At 46.5% G+C, this 18,700-nt stretch overlaps 1 protein-coding gene across 6 annotated transcripts in view; it reads right to left on the reverse strand.

Annotated features, from left to right (window-relative positions):
- The window catches only part of chd2 (chromodomain helicase DNA binding protein 2), a 132,250-nt gene that overhangs the window by 16,598 nt on the left and 96,952 nt on the right, over positions 1-18,700 (reverse strand). For all 6 annotated transcript variants that reach the window (XM_063066115.1, XM_063066111.1, XM_063066114.1 and 3 more), the window contains 8 exons: positions 16,995-17,173; positions 15,307-15,348; positions 12,871-13,013; positions 10,899-11,037; positions 6,718-6,868; positions 4,654-4,776; positions 2,990-3,121; positions 300-437 (listed from right to left, as the gene is read on the reverse strand). In XM_063066115.1, coding sequence (XP_062922185.1) covers positions 300-437; positions 2,990-3,121; positions 4,654-4,776; positions 6,718-6,868; positions 10,899-11,037; positions 12,871-13,013; positions 15,307-15,348; positions 16,995-17,173 — 1,047 coding nt within the window. The remainder of the gene's footprint in view (positions 1-299; positions 438-2,989; positions 3,122-4,653; positions 4,777-6,717; positions 6,869-10,898; positions 11,038-12,870; positions 13,014-15,306; positions 15,349-16,994; positions 17,174-18,700) is intronic.

Raw genomic sequence — 18,700 nt, forward strand, 5'->3', positions numbered from 1 at the left:
ACGCTGCCTCGGCTGGGGCTCGAACTCACGACCTTCAGATCACTAGTCAAATGCCTTAACCACTTGGCCACGTGCCCACACAACAATGTCTGTAACTAGCATGCGCAAGTCACCATGGACTCAACACTTGGAATTGTGTTCCAATGAACCAACAACAGACTCTCTTCACAGCATCTCCAACACTGGAAAAGTACGTCCCCAAATGTAGAGCAGACGGGGTTCCCTGGCATTGGAAAGGAACCTGACAAACAAATGCCCCTCATTTACTCTAAACTATCACAGGTCAGCATTTCCAATACCTTCTCCTTCTTGGTCTTGGTCTTCTTTTTCCCTTTCTGCCCATCCTTTTCCTTCTTCACGTCACCCTTTTCCTTGTTCTCTTTGTTGTCCTTCTTCTTCAGCTTTTTCTTCATTGGAGTTTGGTCCAAACCGCCATCCTGAAGGGGAAGCAACCAACACCAAAAATTAAAACCAGACCTGGTTAAGAAACCTACGCTGATTCATCTCAGCACAGCTTCACCTCCATCAGAAGTGCCTTAATGCAATGACTCAGTATAAATCTGAAAGTCGCTGGCTGAAAGGGTAGAGGAAGCCGTTGAATTGAAATTGGATTAAAAAAAAAGGACAAACCCTTAAGAGAGCAACAGGGAAGTAATAGTAGTGTGGCTAATTAGATAGCTCTGTCCAAGAGTTGATGCAACTGTAACGGGCAAATGTGGACCTGGGTGCAATGGAACAATGGGGAAACAGCTGTAATAGACAAAAGGGGAAGCAGGGCCAATGGGCCAATGAGGGCTTCGGTGCAATGGGGCAGCAGGTGCAATGGGTCAATCAGGGCCCAGGTGCAACGGGCCAATGGGAGCGCGGGTGCAATGGGGCAGCGGGTGCAACGGGCCAATGAGGACACAGCTGCAACGGGCCAATGGGGGCACGGGTGCAACGGGCCAATGGGGGCGCGGGTGCAACGGGCCAATGGGGGCGCGGGTGCAACGGGCCAATGGGGGCGCGGGTGCAACGGGCCAATGGGGGCGCGGGTGCAACGGGCCAATGGGGGCGCGGGTGCAACGGGCCAATGGGGGCGCGGGTGCAACGGGCCAATGGGGGCGCGGGTGCAACGGGCCAATGGGGGCGCGGGTGCAACGGGCCAATGGGGGCGCGGGTGCAACGGACCAATGGGGGCGCGGGTGCAACGGACCAATGGGGGCGCGGGTGCAATAGGTGAATGACGACGCAGCTACAATGAGCCAATAACCACACAGTTAGAATGGAATAATGATGACATACCTACAATAGGCCAATGGTTCCCCTTCGAGCTGTGGGATTCAATGGCATTGGACTACAGACATATTTCTGATTTCATATTTTAGGTAACATCACTATGGAAACACAGTGGCTATATCAGCAACCATCACCCAACAGGGTGATTCACCACCTTTTAAAGTCAAGTGAGGATGTGCAATAATTGCTGGCCTTGTATGTGATGTCCCAATCTTGAGCTCGGGTTGGCTGCTTCTTTGTAGGGTTGTTCATCAAGCCTGGAGGTTAGGTTACAAACATTCGTCACCAGTCGAGATGACATCATCGGGGGACAGTGATGCGATCTAACCTCCAGGCTCAGCAAACAACTCTACAAAGAAAGGGGATATTCAGACTGGTATTTTGAGAGAACAGATCTAGGCTTGGAAGTGCTGGAGGGATCTAATAAAAGTATTGGGAATAATGTGAGAGGGAAAGCAGCATCAATGAAAGGCAAATGACCCAAAATGTAATCGTTTTAACAATGCAAGCCCCAACAAAAAGCTTCTCTGCCTTTCTATAAGATCATAGCTGATCATCACAACAGTCACATTTTCTGTACTAACTCCACCTTCCCTGTATTAACAGCTACCGTGCCCATTCCCTTAACAGCCAGAAATCCATTGCTTTCATTATTCAACTCGGTGACTGCAGCTTCACCAAGCTCCTTGATGGAGAATTCCAAAGGATGTACTACTTCAGGACGAAGGAATTTCTAATCTCAGTCCCAAAGACCAACCCTTTCTCATGAGGCTGCAACACCTGGATCTCAACGTCCTGGTCGGGGGAAATGTCACCATGCCCACCCTGTGAAACCCAAAATGAATTTTGTATGTTTCAAAGCAATCCGATCTCACTCTTATAAAGACCCAGTGTGCTAATCACAACTCAAATCCCCTACCTCTCTAATCCCCAGATGTCAGGAGAACCTATAACCCACTTCCCCCGTCACTCGTAAATCTCCCCTTACCTAGAAGACAGTATTCCTGGTGTGGTTTCACTAATTGCAGTGAGGCATCTAGAACATAGAACAGCACAATACAGGCCCTTCAGCCCACAATGTTATGCCGACCTTTTAACCTACTCTAAGATCAATCTAACTCTTCCTTTCCACATTGCCCTCCAATTTTCTTTCATCCATGTGCCAATCCAAGAGTTTCCTAAATGTCCCTAATGTATCTGCCTCTATCATCACCCCTGGCAGCACATTCCACGCACCCACTACTCTCTGTGTAAAAGAAACACCTCTGACAACTCCTAATACCTTCCTCCAATCAGCTTAAAATTATGCCCTCTCGTATCAGCTATTTCCACCCTGGGATAAAGGCTCTGACTGTCCATTTTATCTTTGACTATCTTGATCACCTCTATCAGGTCTCCTCTCATCCTCTTTTGCAAAAAAAGAGCCCTAGCTCACTTAAGCTATCCTCATCAGACATACACTCTCCAGTCCAGACTGCATCCTTTCAATGCTTTCACTCAAACAAAAGGCAACAGAAACACCGACCTTCCTAACTCAAATGCAGAGAGGAAAACCGCAATAATCAGATGCGGGCAATGGCAGGATTGAACTGAAACAGATTTTGTTGTAAATTTAATTCATGAAAGAGGAAGGAAAAGCTGTTCCCCAGTGTGGGTGAACGTGGTCAGCAGTGCCAACTTGAAAAGAAAGCTGGAAAGGCCCAATACTCACCTTTAGCTCACCATCCTCCTCCGAAGCATTGTCAGACAGGCGAGGGGAGGAGATGTCGTTACCACTCTCATCCTTCAGTCTGGGAGCCTTGTTCTCCTTCTTCACTCGCGGTTTCCGCTTCTTTGGTTTAGACTATTCGACAAAGAGAAACAGTTACAGATGGTGCAGGTTAACAAAGGTGCCACAGTTCCACCTCAGCCTTGCCCACTGCCTGCCAGCTCACGTGTTGGGAGATGGATGCCCAACACAACTGAACCCACTGCTGTGTCACGGACAGGAGAAACTTGGGAAAAGGCAGACAATGTCTCAGGAGTCTTGCTGAAGAGGTCCACCTTGTGGAGCACGATTGAGAAGACTGGAAAGGAAGGGGGAAGAAGCCAGAATAAGGTGGGGGGGGGGAGGGGAAGCAGGCAGGTGATAGATGAGACCAGGTGAAGGGGAATGTGACCGGGGCAAGGGGATGAAGGGAGAAGAAAAGATTATCACCCACCTATCGCCTGCCAGCCTGTACTCCTTCACCTCCTACCCTCATATTAATTCTAGCTTCTGCCCCTTCTTTCCAGTCCTGATGCCAAGGGTATTGGCCCAAACGTTTATTGCTTTCCACAGTGGCTGCCTGGCTCGCTGAGTTCCTTTAGCATTCTACGTACGTTAATCAACATTGCGACGCATCCCTCACCATCCAGGATGGCCTCTTCTCGTTGCTACCATCGGGGAGGAGATACAGGGGTCCGGAGACCCATACTCAATATTTTAGGAACAGCGTCTCCCCCTCTGCCATCAGATTTCTGAATGGTTCACGAACAGCAGCGTAATACTGTACCAGTGACCCGGGTTCAATTCCTGCCACTGTCCGCAAGGAGTCTGTACATTCTCCCCATGACCGTGTGGGTTTTCTCCGGGTGCTCTGGTTTCCTCCCATAATCCAGACGTACCGGTTGGTAGGTTAATTAGTCATTGCAAATTGTTCAATGATTTGGCTAGGGTTAAATTGAGGGATTGCTGGACTGTGCAGCTCGAAGGGCCGAAAGGGCCTATTCCCGCTGTATCTCGATAAATAAACAAATAAACTACCTCACTATTCCCCTTCTGCTCACTCTGTCGCTTTATTGTAATTTAGAGTGATATTTTATGTCTTGCACTGTACTGTTGCCACAACACAGATTTCACAACGTTATGTTAGTGATAACAAACCTGATTCTGTCCTCTGCTCCACATCTTTGTGCAGTGTTTAGCATAAAACTTTAGCGTGCCAGCTGTGAGATTGGGCATTCAATTCCCACCATTGTTTGTACACTGGCCCCGTGACTGTGTGGGTTTCCTCTGGGTGCTCTGGTTTCCTCCCACATTTCAGGATGTACGAGTCAGGATGAGTAAATTGTGGGCATGCTCTGCTGGGGCCAGAAGAACGACAGCACTTGTGTGCTGCCCCCAGCAAATCCTCAAAGCAAATGCTGCATTTCACTGTACGATTCAGAGGACATGTGATGAATAAACCTTTTAACCTTTCTTGCCCAGTCCTCCTCCTGGATCCAAGAGTCCATTGATTTCATCACATCACCCTGTCTAACCAACTCCCCGATTTCCATTTTCCCCTTCTGCCTCTCTGGCTCTGCTTTCTGCCTCTCCTACCCCAGGTCTCACCAGAAACTCTTAAAACTGACCTCCTCTTCCTGCTTCAGCCCAGCCTTCTTGATCATGTCCTTCTTCAGCAGCCTGATTAGGTAGTCGGCTCGTGACTGGAGATGCTTGGCCTGTGGCTTCCGATCTGGATCATCTGGAAGAATCTGAAGGGGAGAGATAGCACCGGTGGTCAAAATACTGTGTGGAGCAAAATTAAACAGCGCATAGAACCTCCTTAATAATACCACGTGTTTCAGGCTCTGAGCCCATAGCATTTTAACCCGATGCCTACAGCTTCTGAGACACTACCTTTATTCCCCAATGTCTGGTTTCAGTGTTAGCCTCCTGGCAAATGGACCAAGATGTTAATGGTAAAATAATAGGGGACTACACTAGGTTTCAAACAACAATGCTTTTTGATGCATTTCTGTAAGATACTAAACCAGTAGTCAACACTGAATGACATTTCCTAGTATGAAACCACCAATGTAGTGGGATTCAGCCCTTCAATCACAATGGTGTGCATGGGCACATGCAATACACATGTACACATGCTCTTGCACTCACATGTGTACATTCAGCATATATACACACACACACACATGCACTCATTCATACACACTCAGTCACGCAGTACACACAAACTCGCACTCACCCAGTACACACACACACACTTGCACTCACCCAGTACACACTTACACACACACACACTTGCACTCACCCAGCACACTGACACACACCACTCATACTCACCCAGCACACACTTACACACACTCACCCAGTACACACTTACACACACACTCACCCAGTACACACTTACACACACTCACCCAGTACACACTTACACACACTCACGCTTGCACTCACCCAGCACACTTACACACACCACTCGTACTCACCCAGCACACACACTCGCACTTATCCAGTACTCATACACTCACACTTACCCAGCACACACTTATACACACGCACACTCGCACTCACCCAGTACACACTTTCACACACCCTGCACACACACACTCGTACTCACCCAGCACACACACTCGCACTTATCCAGTACTCATACACTCACACTTACCCAGCACACACACTTGCACTCACCCAGCACACATTTTCACACACACACCCGTACTCACCCAGCACACACTCTCGCACTTATCCAGTACTCATACACTCACACTTACCCAGCACACACTTATACACACACACTTGCACTCACCCAGTACACACACACACACTCGCACTCAAATGTGTGTACACTCAGCACATATATACACACACTCACATATACACACACCGGCACTCATGCATACACTCATTCATATAAACACACTCACCGCACACACACACACTCTCATCCAGTAAACACACACCCTTGCACTCACCCAGCAGACACACACACACACACACACACACTTACAATCACCCAGCACTTGTAAAAACATACGTGCACTCACCGAGCACACATATACACACACACACTTGCATTCACCGTAACAGATATATACACACACATAACCAAGTCTCCTCCCACGTTCTGAGCACAACTGTTCTCCTGTGTGAAGACAGTGAGGTAACAATGGTGTGGGCACCCGAGCGACAAGACTGAAGGAGGCAGCAGAGGAAGCTCACCCATCAGCCACCAGTGTGAGAAGGCAGAAGGGGAACAATCCCTCCCTTATCACACTCCACACATCAACAGGGGCAGTTGCTGCTGGAGAGTGGAACATTTTCATATTTCAGTCTTTAGCAATAAGCAACCACCCTTTCCAACCCACACTCCCATTAGATGTTGGATAAACCCTTCTCCACAATCTGGGACGGCCAAGTACCCCCTTTCAATGTGTGACCGTGTTCCACATCACACAGCCTCTCGGGGTAAGAGCCCACCCTCATCAATCTGCCCAAACTTACTGCACGCAGAACCCTAGCAGAACACAGGACAGAATTACTCCACAATAAGGCTGGACTTCAATGCGTTTTGCATAGGAACCTATCACATCATAGAGTTCTCCAAGAAATCTACCTCAAAGGAGGAACCACCATTGAGGAACAAATGGTTAATTGGCTTGCTTCCTAAATGATTGGAACATTGAATGGCCTACCTTATTGGTAAGCTGCAGATCAGGGTCCATTTTTATCTGCTCCCAGTTGCTATAACCACACTCATAGATCCCTATCAGCAAATTGGAATCCTCCTCCACACCCCAATCTGTGTCGAAGTGCACAGCCTTCGCGTGACAGGGCAAGCGATACCTACGTAGCAGGAACAGCGTGTAAAGCAGAGAACGTATACGAGATAACGCACAAAGCTGACCTCGATGTTAACAGCGCACTGACTGCAAAGAACTACAATTCACTGGTTCGATTCAAGTTGTGGGATATTCCACACACCCATGTTTATTTGGAGATACTGCACAGTATTAGCCCCTTGCTGGCGCTGTAAAGCATTATTCTAACTGTGCTGTCACAAATCAGGAGGGCATTGGCTAATGAAGATCCAGCTGTATCCCTGTGGGCTGAGAGGCTCTCGAAAGCATTCACCCTGAATGCCTTTGTCTTAGAATCCACGGACAACTGTGTTAGTCACTGACCAGGATATGTCCTCTTCTAGTTACTACCATCAGGGAGGAGGAGCCCGAAGACCCACACTCAGTGATAGGAATAGCTTCTTCCTCTCTGAACAGTCCGTGAGCCCCCATGAACATTACCTCATTATCCATTTTCAGCTTGCACAGTTTATGATATAACTTATAGTCATTTTACATCTCTGCACTCTACTGCTGCTGCAAGCAACAAATTTCACATCATACAAGGCAGCCATAATATTCTCATTCTGAACACTGGCACCTCCATAGCTCCCCTTGTGCAAACCTCGAGCATGGGCCATCAGCTCTAACAGCTGTGATGGGATGTCGCTGGAATGAGACCGCCCCATTGTCTAAATGGAGGAGGACTGCAAGTGAGTGAAAGTGAAGCACAGAGAGATTTAGGTGCTCTAGTCCATCAGTCACATAAAGGATGGCAAGCAGGTCCAAACAATAGATACGAAGGCAAACAGCATTTTACTCTTCATTACAAAGGAGCAGTTAGGGCATTTAGGGCAGCAATAAAGGTTTCTTTATTGCTGTTTCTGTAATAGTTTTTTCTCGACCAGTCAGGATTGTTAGCTCTGAGCTGAACTGCCAAACCTGGAGGACTGGTGGACCATTCTTAGACGGGCCTCTACCCTTTGACCTGTTTGGCGTGGGTAACCCTACCAAGAGCCAAAGCACAAGGCCCTGAACTCCAGCCAACATAGCCCTCTGGATCTTTGAGGCATGCAAGCCTCCAAACCCTACAACAAGGCTGTGATCCTTTTGGAGGGTCACTACAAAGGAGTTTAAAAATAGGGAAGTTTTATGCAGTTGTATAGCTTGTTTGACAAGTTTCATCTGGAATACTGTGTACGCTTTTGTTTCCCTTACCTAGTAAAAAACATAGTAACGCTGGAGGCAGTAAAAAGGAGATTCATCAGGCTAATGGTTGAGAAGACAAGGTTGTCCTACCAAGAAAAATGGAACAGTTTGAGTCTGTATTTGTTAGAATTTAGAAGAATGAGAGGTGTCTTTATTGTTGAGATCTTAAAGAGGTTGACAGGGTAGATGTTGAGAAGTTTTGACATAATGTAGAAATTCCTCAGACTGCTGGACCTGTGTGGAGTTTTCTGCCCTGGTAGGTGGTGGAAGCTGGGTAATTGGAAGCATTTATAGTAGAGGCAGAGAAACATTTGATAGATTGAGGAACAGAAAAAGATGATGAGTTGCAGCCAGAATAAATCAGTCATGTGACAGTGATCTTCAGACTTAGGCACATACATACAGCTAGGATGCCCAAAACTTTTGCACAGTACCGTATTTGTCAACATGAAGTGGATAGCGAGTTTCTAAATCTAGTGGGAGCAAAGGATATTGGGAATGGCAAGGGTGGAGTGCCACAGGAGTGTTTTGGGTCATTTGATTCCAAACAGTTCATTTATTGATCATTACATAATGTCTCTCCAGTGCTTCCTGTTCCTTTTCCCCTTTTCCTAATCATGATTCCCCTCTCCCTGCCTCCTTCCCACTCTCGATCCACAATAGAAACCCACAGCAGAATCAAATTTATCATCACTCATATATGTCATGATCTTTGCATTTTTTTTGCAGCAATAGTGCAGTACAATACATTAAATTACTACAGTACCGTGCAAATGACTTGACACAACATTCTGGGCCTGTACTGTGTGGTACTGCTCTATATCGTTGTTCCTTTTCGTGCCTTGTGACACATCAGGTGGCATTGTTAACACTTCCATAATATTTGAATGTTTTTGAGACCGAGTTGCTAGTTCAATGCTTAACCCAGCACAGTTGGAAAGCATGCAAGGAACAGGCTGGATTAGAACACAGGACCATTCACCTCAAAGTCCAATGCCACACCAGCACCCACCGGCCTACGTTCTAGGACTAATAACAGTATCAGGACAATATCCCAAACTGGTCCTCAAGCACACTTACTTGAGGTTGGTGGTCACTGCACACATTGCAGTGAAGGGACACTGGATCATTCTCATCACTTGGACAGTACCCCAAGATTAACAGCATCAGTTTTGGCTGCAGTGTCTCCTACAAGAGAATCTCACTGGCTGTAAAGCTCTTCTGACAACATAAAATACAATAGAATTCCCAGGTCCTTCCCGAACTAGGTATGAAGTTAAAGGTAAAAAGGTAAAGTTCCTCCTGCAGCCTTTGGTGCATCGGGCGGCAACCTTGCTGTTTCTTTTAGCGTTTTGTCTGTTTTACAAGACTCAACCCATCACAGATGGAAGGCCGGCAAGGAGCCAGCTGGATTTGAATCTGGGACCACTCCCCACCCAAAGTCCGATGTGGACGCCACTACACCACCAAATAAAAATAAAGCTAAAACAATGCCCAAATTAACTGTGTGGACCTGCCACTACGTAATACCAACAACGAGCTTTCACTACGACTCAGTTTTTTGCAGATCTATTGCAAGCCCATTCACTTGGAACATTAATTCTGTTTCTTGCTGATCTTTCGTTTATATGTTTACTTATTGCATTACAGCACGGAATAGGCCCTTCAGCTCATCGAGCTGGGCCAGCCAGCAACTCCCAGTTTAACCATAGCCTAAACATGGGACAATTTATAATGACTAATTAACATACCAACCTGTAAAACTTTGGACTGTGGGAGGAAACCCACATGGTCACAGGGAGAACGTACAAATTTCTTACAGGCAGAGGTGGGAATTGAACCCGGGTCGCTGGTTCTGTAAAGGGCTGTACTAACCACTGTGCTGCCAAGACCTGCTGCAAATCTCTGGCATTTTTTTCTGCTTCAGATTTCCAGCAACTGCGGGTTTTTGCTTCACTATTGAATATAAATTCAGTACCACGTTTCAGTTCTGTCACGCTTACCTATCATTATCAGAATCAGGTTTAATATCTGCGGCAATACATAGCAACAGTAAAAATATTAATTATAGTAAGTTTGTGTATATATATATAGATATATAAATATAATGTATATATAGACAGTTAAATTAAATAGGCAGTGTAAAAAATAGAAATAAAAAAGTAGTGAGGTAGTGTTGATGGGTTCAATGTCCATTCAGAAATCGGATGGCAGAGGGGAAGAAGCTGTTCCTGAATCTTTGCGTGTGTGCCTTCAGGCTTCTGTACCTCCTTCCTGATGGTACCAATGAGAACAAGGCATGACCTTGGTGATGGGAGACCTTAGTGATTGATGCTGCCTTCTTCGAGGCACCACTTCTTGAAGATGACCTGGATACTGTGGAGAATTGTGCCAATGATGGAGCTGACTAAACTTACAACTCTCTGAAGCTTACTTCGAGCCTGTGCAGTAGTCCACCTCCCCACCACACTCACCCCACCAGACAGTGATGCAGCCAGTTAGAACACTCCCCAGGTACCTCTGCAAAAATTTGCCTCCGTGTCCTATGTCTTATGGTCTTCCCAGTGGTCTCCCCTCAAAAGTACTGTACAACATTGTAAAAAAAATTCATTTGGAATCTAAGCAAAACTAGTTGTACCTGTTTACCGGCATTTTAAAGTGACGGCTATTCAACACAGCAGTGAGCTAATACGTTATGCACACCATTCGGTAATGATTCTCCCTTAATTACGTTTCATCTAATTGGCAGTGGTACCATGGGAAATGTATTCACAGAAAAATAAATGCCTCAATTTATTACCATCTCAATCACAAACTAGTTAACTCACTTTTTTCTTTCCTCAGGGTCAAGGGGAATGGCTTTATGAAGAGCCTCAAATTCATCCTCGTGGATCAGAATTGACTTAACGTTGACCTGGACACCTGAAATCTTGATGGTCGGACCCCTCTTCTTACCTGGACCCTTCCCTGAAAGAGAGTGGGAGAAACGGTGAGAGGAGCGGTTGACAGAGTAACAACTGTGGGAGTTCACCCTGCAAAGCCGAGACTTTATAAGGCACTGGTCAGACCACATTCAAGTTATTGTGAGCAGTTTTGGACCCTTTATCTAAGAGAGGATGTGCTGCCATTCAGGAGGCTCCAGAGGAGATTCATAGAAATGAAAGGGTTAACATATCAGGAGCTTTTGGTGGCTCTGGGGACATCCCACAAGCAGTCAGACTGCTAAATAGCTGCTCCACCTGACTCTGCTTTGGACACTTTTAACTTGCACTGGACACTTATAACTGATTTAACTGACATGTGGCTGTTGTGTTTTACTATTTATTGTTATGTTTATTATTTAGTGTTGTGTTTGTTATGTTATGATTGCACTGCCCCTGAGGAACGCTGTCTCATTCTGCCCTGCAGAGCTGATGTATGGTTAGAATGACAATAAAGTTTTTTGAATCTTTGAATCTTGAATCTTTGAATCAGAGTGGGGAAGGGAGAGATCTCACTGAAATATATCACATATTGAAAGGCCTAGATAGATCGGATGAGCCTAGGATCACAGGGCACAGCCTCAGAATACACAGACAACTCTCTAGAACAGAGAAGCAAAGGAATTTCTTTAGCCAGAGGGTGGTGAATCTGTGGAATTCATTGCCTGTGGAGGCCAAGTCATTGGGTATATTTAAAGTGGAGACTGATGGATTCTTGATTAGTGAGGGCATCAAAGGTTGCAAGGAGAAGTCAGGAGAATTGAGTTGAAACGGATAATAAATCAACCATGATGGCATAGCAGAGCACACTCGATGGAACGAATGGCCTTATTCTGCTCCTATTCTATGCTGCAGTCCTCCCAGAGGATCACAACGTTGCCATCGGGTTTGGAGGCTCACGTGTCTCAGCGACCCACAGAGCTACATTGGCTGGAGTCAGGGCTTTATGCTTTGATTCTCGGTAGGGTCACCCATGCCAAACAGGTCATAGGGTTTAGGCCAGACTAAAAGTAATCCACCAGCCCTCCAGGTTTGGGGGGGGAGGCGGTGGTGGGAGAGGGTTCAGCTCAGAGCTAACAACCCTGACTGCTCCAAACACATTGTGTTACGGAAACAGCAATGGAGAATCCTACATCTGTGTGCAACGGTATTCGAGTCTCCACCGGGATCTACTTAACCAACAGTAGTGAAAACCCAGAGCAAGCTACTGCACGATGAAGGAAGCCCTGACCACGGCCAAGATCAAGACCCTGAACCACAACTGGGGCACAATAAAGAAAATGACTGAGCTCAGAGAGAGATGGAGGATCTTCACTGCTGCCCTAAATGCCAGCAGCATAACAGGCATTTGATGACTGATGATCTGATGCTGCAGTGGAGTTGCTCTTTCAGTCTACTCAAGACCTATCAACCGTTTTGGGTGAGGTGTGAGTACACTTGTCGGTGTCATACTTTGTATTGTAGCTTCTGAGTAAAGGATAGAGGGAAGGATCGCTACAGTGCAGAAACAGGCCCTTCGGTTTGTGCTAAACCATTATTCTGCCCAGTCCTATCAGTCTGCACCTGGACCATAGCCCCCCATACTCCTCCCATCCATGTACTTATCCTAATTTCAGGTTTGAACTCAGAGCAGCCAGGATGGAACCTGGGTCGCTGAAGCCCTGAGGCAGCTGGGCCACCATGACAGCCCTGCAGTCGGTGGATCCCCACCGGGGTCCCTCAGCCCTCACAGCACCAGCGTCGGAGGTTAGGACCGTGGGGCCAAGGGAAGCAGAGGCAAACAAGGACGGGCGATGAGAGCCCAGGTTCCGGAACTAACCCTCCAGGCCTGGATTCTCCTTCAGCTGTTCCTCAAACTCCTTGAGAGCCATCACACAGCTGTTGTGTATGAGTTCACCCAGCCGCTGCAGGTCTGCAATGGACTTGTCCACAAGCTCAGCGTCACGTGCTATACCCTCGAGCCTAGAACACAGCAAAAGGGAACATCTTCATTAGTTTTTAACAACAGAAACATTCAAATACATTTTAATGCATTTTAGAAAACAGATCACTCCCTCAATAACGTCTTAACTGGTGGAACCAACACATACATTTGAGGTAGAAAGACCAAAGTGCTACTAACATCAAAGTCATAGACAAGTACAGTACAGAAACAGGCCCTTTGGCCTATCTAATCTATGCCAAACCATTTAAGCTGCCTACTCACATCAGCCTGCACTGGGACCACAGCCCTCCATACCCCTACCATCCACGTCTGATACCACTGGACAACAAAGATTTTTGCTTCCTGAATACTTCTGAGTGTATTTCATGGATTTTAAGCTGCTGTTCATGAAAATCACCATGAAATTTCTCTAGAATGCACCACTTTTTTTAAAAAAAGCTTATATTTGTTATTTCAATTCATAGTTCAAGTCAAAATAACTGATGCCAAGATTAAGGAAGGCATTTTGGTTGATCCACAAAACAAACAGGTCATCAATGACAGGCTATTCGAAGAACTTCCAGTGGGAACAGAGAAAATCGCAGGGAAGGCATTCCAGGATGTTGCTGAAAATTTTCTTGGCAACTACGGAGCATCAAACTATGTGCAGCTGGTTGACAACATGCTTCAAGCCCACAAAACCATGAAGCGAAACATGTTACTAAAGATTCAATTTTCTGCATTCCCATTTAGAATTCTTCCCTGCAAATCCTGGCACTGTCAATGATGAGCATAGTGAAAGCTTACACCAGGACGTTGCACTCATGGAGAAACAGTATCAGGGCAACTGGAATCCATCAATACTGGCTGATTATTGTTGGACACTTCAGCAAAAAGCTTCAAACACTGAGTACAAACGAAAATCATCAGAACATTTTTAGCTTAGTTGAATATTGTAAAGCATCCGCACCATTATGCAACTAACTGCATTATATTCAATAAAAGTTAATTACTTGTTTCTCCAACTTCCCACATGATACAAGTAGTCAGAAATTATATTTTGTGTTCAGCTTTAAGCAGTCTATGATAAACCAAAAAAAAATTCTGAGGAAGCACTTCCGAAAACAGTTGTTGTCCTGTGTACCCAGACTGTGTCCAGTCAGTGCCAAGTATACATTCAGCCAAACAGCTGTCCTCCAGTCTCTGCCTGGCCGAACCTTCATGGTCATTAGGATAGTATTAAGATTGACTGCAACAGATCTCTCAGTCAACATTTTCAGCACAACTAACTGCTGAAGGAACTCAGCAGGTCAAGCACGATCTACGGGGGCAGAGGGAGGGTCGACATATCAGGTCAAGGCCTTGCGTCAGGACTGAGAGTATATGGGGAGACAGGCGGTACAAAGAGGGAAGGGCAGGGGCAAGGCTGAGCTGGCTGACGATAGGTAGAACCGGGTGAGGAAGGGGTGTTGAAGAGCAGATGGAGCCAGGTGCGGGGTAGAGATGGGAGACAGTGGCTGGTGGGTGCTATCTATTAAAAGGTAAGGAGAGAGGGGAAAGATGGAGCTGGGTGGCATAGCAGAGGTAGTTTTAAAGTTAAAGATTAGCACTGTACGTCACATGTACATCAAATGGCCCTGTGAAAATCTTTGTTGTGCATCAGCGGCCAACATGGTCAGGGCTGAGGGCAGCCCAGCAGCATCGCCACGCTCCCTGCACCAACCGAGCATGCCCAGAACTCACTCAGCATAACCCGCACGTCTTTTTGGAATGTGGGAGGAAACCAGAGCACCCGGAGGAAACCCACGGGGTGATGGGGAGAACGTACAAAGTCCTTACATGCAGCAGTGGGAATTGAATCCCGATCGCGGGTACCGGCAAGCAGTAAGGTAGCCGCTACGGTACCGTGCCACATGGTAGGGACACAGACCGGAAGGCGTTAAGCGGAGACGCAAGATATTTCTGACATGGAATCCAATAAGGAAGGTGGTAAGCAGAATAAAGGGAGAGATGTTGAAAGGTTAGAAGCAGCTGGGGGGGAGTGGATAGGAGATCCAGAAGTTAAAAGTGTGTGAGTAATATGTAGATGTATCCTTCAGCCTCCACAGATGCTGCTTGACACACTGGCCATCTGTAGCAAAACGTTGGTGCTGCAGGGTAGCTGCGTCTGGTGAGATTCTTGCCCACTGCAAAGAGCCAGCATGCCTCCGGGACAAAATCAGAAGGAAAGTAAGGTGTAGATGTAATAGTCAGGCAATGATGTGGCTAAAACTTTGGAGGAGGAAGAGGATGAATTAAAAGGGCTCAGGGTTCTTCAGAAAGAAACCTCACCTTTCAAGAGGAGCACCAAACTTCTTGTAACTCTTAATAAACCTGCAGGAAAATGATAACAATTGAATTATTTATTGAGATACAGCACAGAATAGGCCCTCCTGGCCCTTCAAACCGGGTTGCCTAGCATCTCCAGCGGTGAGAATTGAACCCGTGTCGCTGGTAGAGCGTTGTGCTAACCACTACGCTACTGTGCAACGAATTCACATCAAACAGCCTCGCTTTCTCTGTAATTTATTCCCATACTTCAAGGGAAAAACTGTGAAAGCTAAGTATTATCACACTGTAAGCAACAATCTATAACCTTGCACCCTGCGGGCTGACTTAGGATTCAACAACAAAAACATGCATTTGTATAGAGCCTTTAACAATGACAGGTGAGACACTAATCAGAACGTAACTACTACAGTGGATGATTAAAGATTTGCTGAAAGGTAGTGTTTAAGGAGGATTTTAATGAGAGTGAGGTAAACATGTGGCAGGGATCCAGGCCTTGGCACTTGAAGGCATGCCCACCAATGGAACTAAAATAGACTAAATGTCAGAGAGACCAGAAATAAAGCAGCTGTGATACCTCAGAGGGCTAGAGGAGATCGTGGAGCCAGGGATGGACAAGACATTGAAAAGGACTGAAAGCAGAAATAAGAATTTTAAGCCACACACACAAAATGCTGGAGGTACTCAGCAGGCCAGGCAGCATCTATGGAAAAGAGTAAGCAGTCGACAGCCCGAAACGTTGACCGTACTTTTTTCCAGGCTCGCTGAGTACCTCCATCATTTTGTCAGTGTCGCTTTGGATTTCCAGCATCTGCAGATCTTCTCGTGTGTATGAATTTTAAAATGAAAGCACCGTTTAACAGAAGGCACATTAGGTTAGCAAGGTGGGGGGTGATAGCTGAGCAGGCATTGGTGTTAGGGACAGTTTTTGGCGACCGCAAGATGGAAGGCAAGCAAGTAGAATGCTGAACTCTGAAGACTCAAAGTTAAATCAAGCAACGTAAGCACAACCTTTCTAAATCTTCAAGGCTTTGAAATGTAAACACAAGTACTAGTAAACAATCTGCAGGAGGAACTCAGCTTGTCGAGAAACGTGTGTGTGGGGAGAACGGTGAGGTGGACAGGAGTAACTGTTTCATGTTTAACACATTAGGAGTGTTGGTGGAACTCGGCAACATATATAGGAAGAATAGTCGACGTTTCGGGTCGAGACCCTTCATTAGCACTGGAGAGGAAGATCCCTTAACTTTTTCTACACATCCCCTCTTAGCTTCTCAATTCATCCCTCTCCCCACACCTTCCCTTCACCTATCACCTTCCAGCTTGTACTTCTACCCCTACCCCTACCTTCTTCCCCTTTCCTTTCCAGTCCTGAAGAAGGGTCTCGCCCGAAACATCGACTCTTTATTCCTCTCCACAGATGCTGCCTGACCTACTAAATTCCTCCAGCATTTTGGGTGTGCTGCTATGGATTTCCAGCACCTGCAGAAGAACCTCTTCTGTTTTCTATTGTTGTTTTGGGTTGAAACCCTACATCCTTGTCGGAAATTCCCACCCCCTCCACGGATTCTGCTCGGCCTTCTGAGTTCCTCCTGCTCCACATTCCAGTTCCTGCAGTCGCTTGTGCCTCCAAGCTGGATTGTAGGCAGGACTGTTGGGAGCAGCAGGACAGACAAATCACTGCTACCTACCTCCGGATTTCAGCGTCGGTGAAGCCATCCACCATGTCTCTGCGGACGGTTCGAGGCCGGCCTCTTCGCTTGGGCCGCTTCTCTTCATCTTCACTCTCCTCTGTCTCACTCTCCGATCCAGACGAGCGCTGCCGCCTTCGCCGCGACCCAGCGTCCGAATCGCTGCCGTGAGCCCGAGCCTGAAACCGGTGGTAAGGTTAAGCTGGACACTAGTTTTCCATTTTCCTCACACTTTTCACCCACTCGCCCTTTCTGCTGACATCACCTCCTTGGTGAGCTTACAAGGCCACAAGCTGCCCTGCAGGAACGACGCTCAAGTGTGAGCCCACACACCAAGTCAGCCACAAGAGTATCAAGCGGTATGGGATCCGGTTCCACACAGCACTGATTTCAAAGGAGGGAATATGGGTGCAGGTGCAAATTGTTTCTCTTAACAAGGACACTGAAATCAAATATTCAAAGGCCTAGGTACAGTGAATGTGGAAAGAATGTTTTCTACAGTGGGTGGGTCCACTAACTGAGGGCACAGTTTAAGAATATAAGGACGTCCCTTTAGAATAGAGGTGAGGAGGAATTTCATTAAACAGAGGGTGGTGAACCTGTGGAGGTCAAATCATTGGGTATATTCAAAGCGGAGATTGATAAGCTCTTGAGTAGAAAGGGTGTCAAAGGTCTACAGGGAGAAGGCAGAAGAATGGGGTTGAGAGGGAAAATAAATCAGCCATGATAGAATGGCAGAGCAGACATGATGGGACAAATGGCCTAATTATGCTCCAATGTCTAATGGTCTTCAGATATTGGATTGTAAAGTAACTGGGGGAATTTAAGGGAGTTGATTGGTTAAGGGTTATGAGAAGAAGAGAATGGGATTAAGAAAAATCAGCCATGATTGAATGGAAGAGCAGACACAATGGGCTGAATGGCCAAATTCTACTCTATCTTGTGTGACTGATTATCAGCTGACTTGCAAGGACAGTGAGCAGAGTCTGGGACCAATGGGCTTGTGCTTAAAATAGACACAACACAGCCAACAGCACAGGGTGAGGCTGTACAGTCCCACGATTCTGAGCTGCCAGTCAGGGCGATAACCAATCAGCTGCCTCAATACCGCCGAATTAACGGATCCTGTTTATGATCGAAACTCCTTCAGTCTTCTAATTGTCTCTGGAACCTTCAACCACTGTACACCCCACCTCTACATACACAACACCCAGTGTCACTCTATGTACATGCAAGCAATCCAATGTATATCACACTTAATTCTGCTTTATAGGATTGCTTTTATATCTATATTTTTTTATATAAGCATCCATTAGTCTCGTGAGACCATGGATTTGCACCTTGGAAGGTTTCCAGGGCGCAGGCCTGGGCAAGGTTGTATGGAAGACCGGCAGTTGCCCATGATGCAAGTCTCCCCTCTCCACGCCACCAATGTTGTCCAAGGGAAGGGCATTAGGACCCATATAGCTTGGCACCAGTGTCGTCACAGAGCAATGTGTGGTTAAGTGTCTTGCTCAAGGATATAACATGTTGCCTCAGCCAAGGCTCGAACTAGCGACCTTCAGATCACTAGCCGAACACCTTAACCACTTGGCCACGCGCCAACACATATTTATATTTATTGTGGGTTTTTGTTGTTTTTTTATTGTGTTCTTTATGCTTGTTATGCTGCATTGGATCCAGAGTGAGAATCATTTTGTTCTCCT

This window comes from Mobula hypostoma, chromosome 13 (assembly GCF_963921235.1).
Source record: "Mobula hypostoma chromosome 13, sMobHyp1.1, whole genome shotgun sequence".
NCBI classification, from domain to species: Eukaryota; Metazoa; Chordata; class Chondrichthyes; order Myliobatiformes; family Myliobatidae; genus Mobula; species Mobula hypostoma.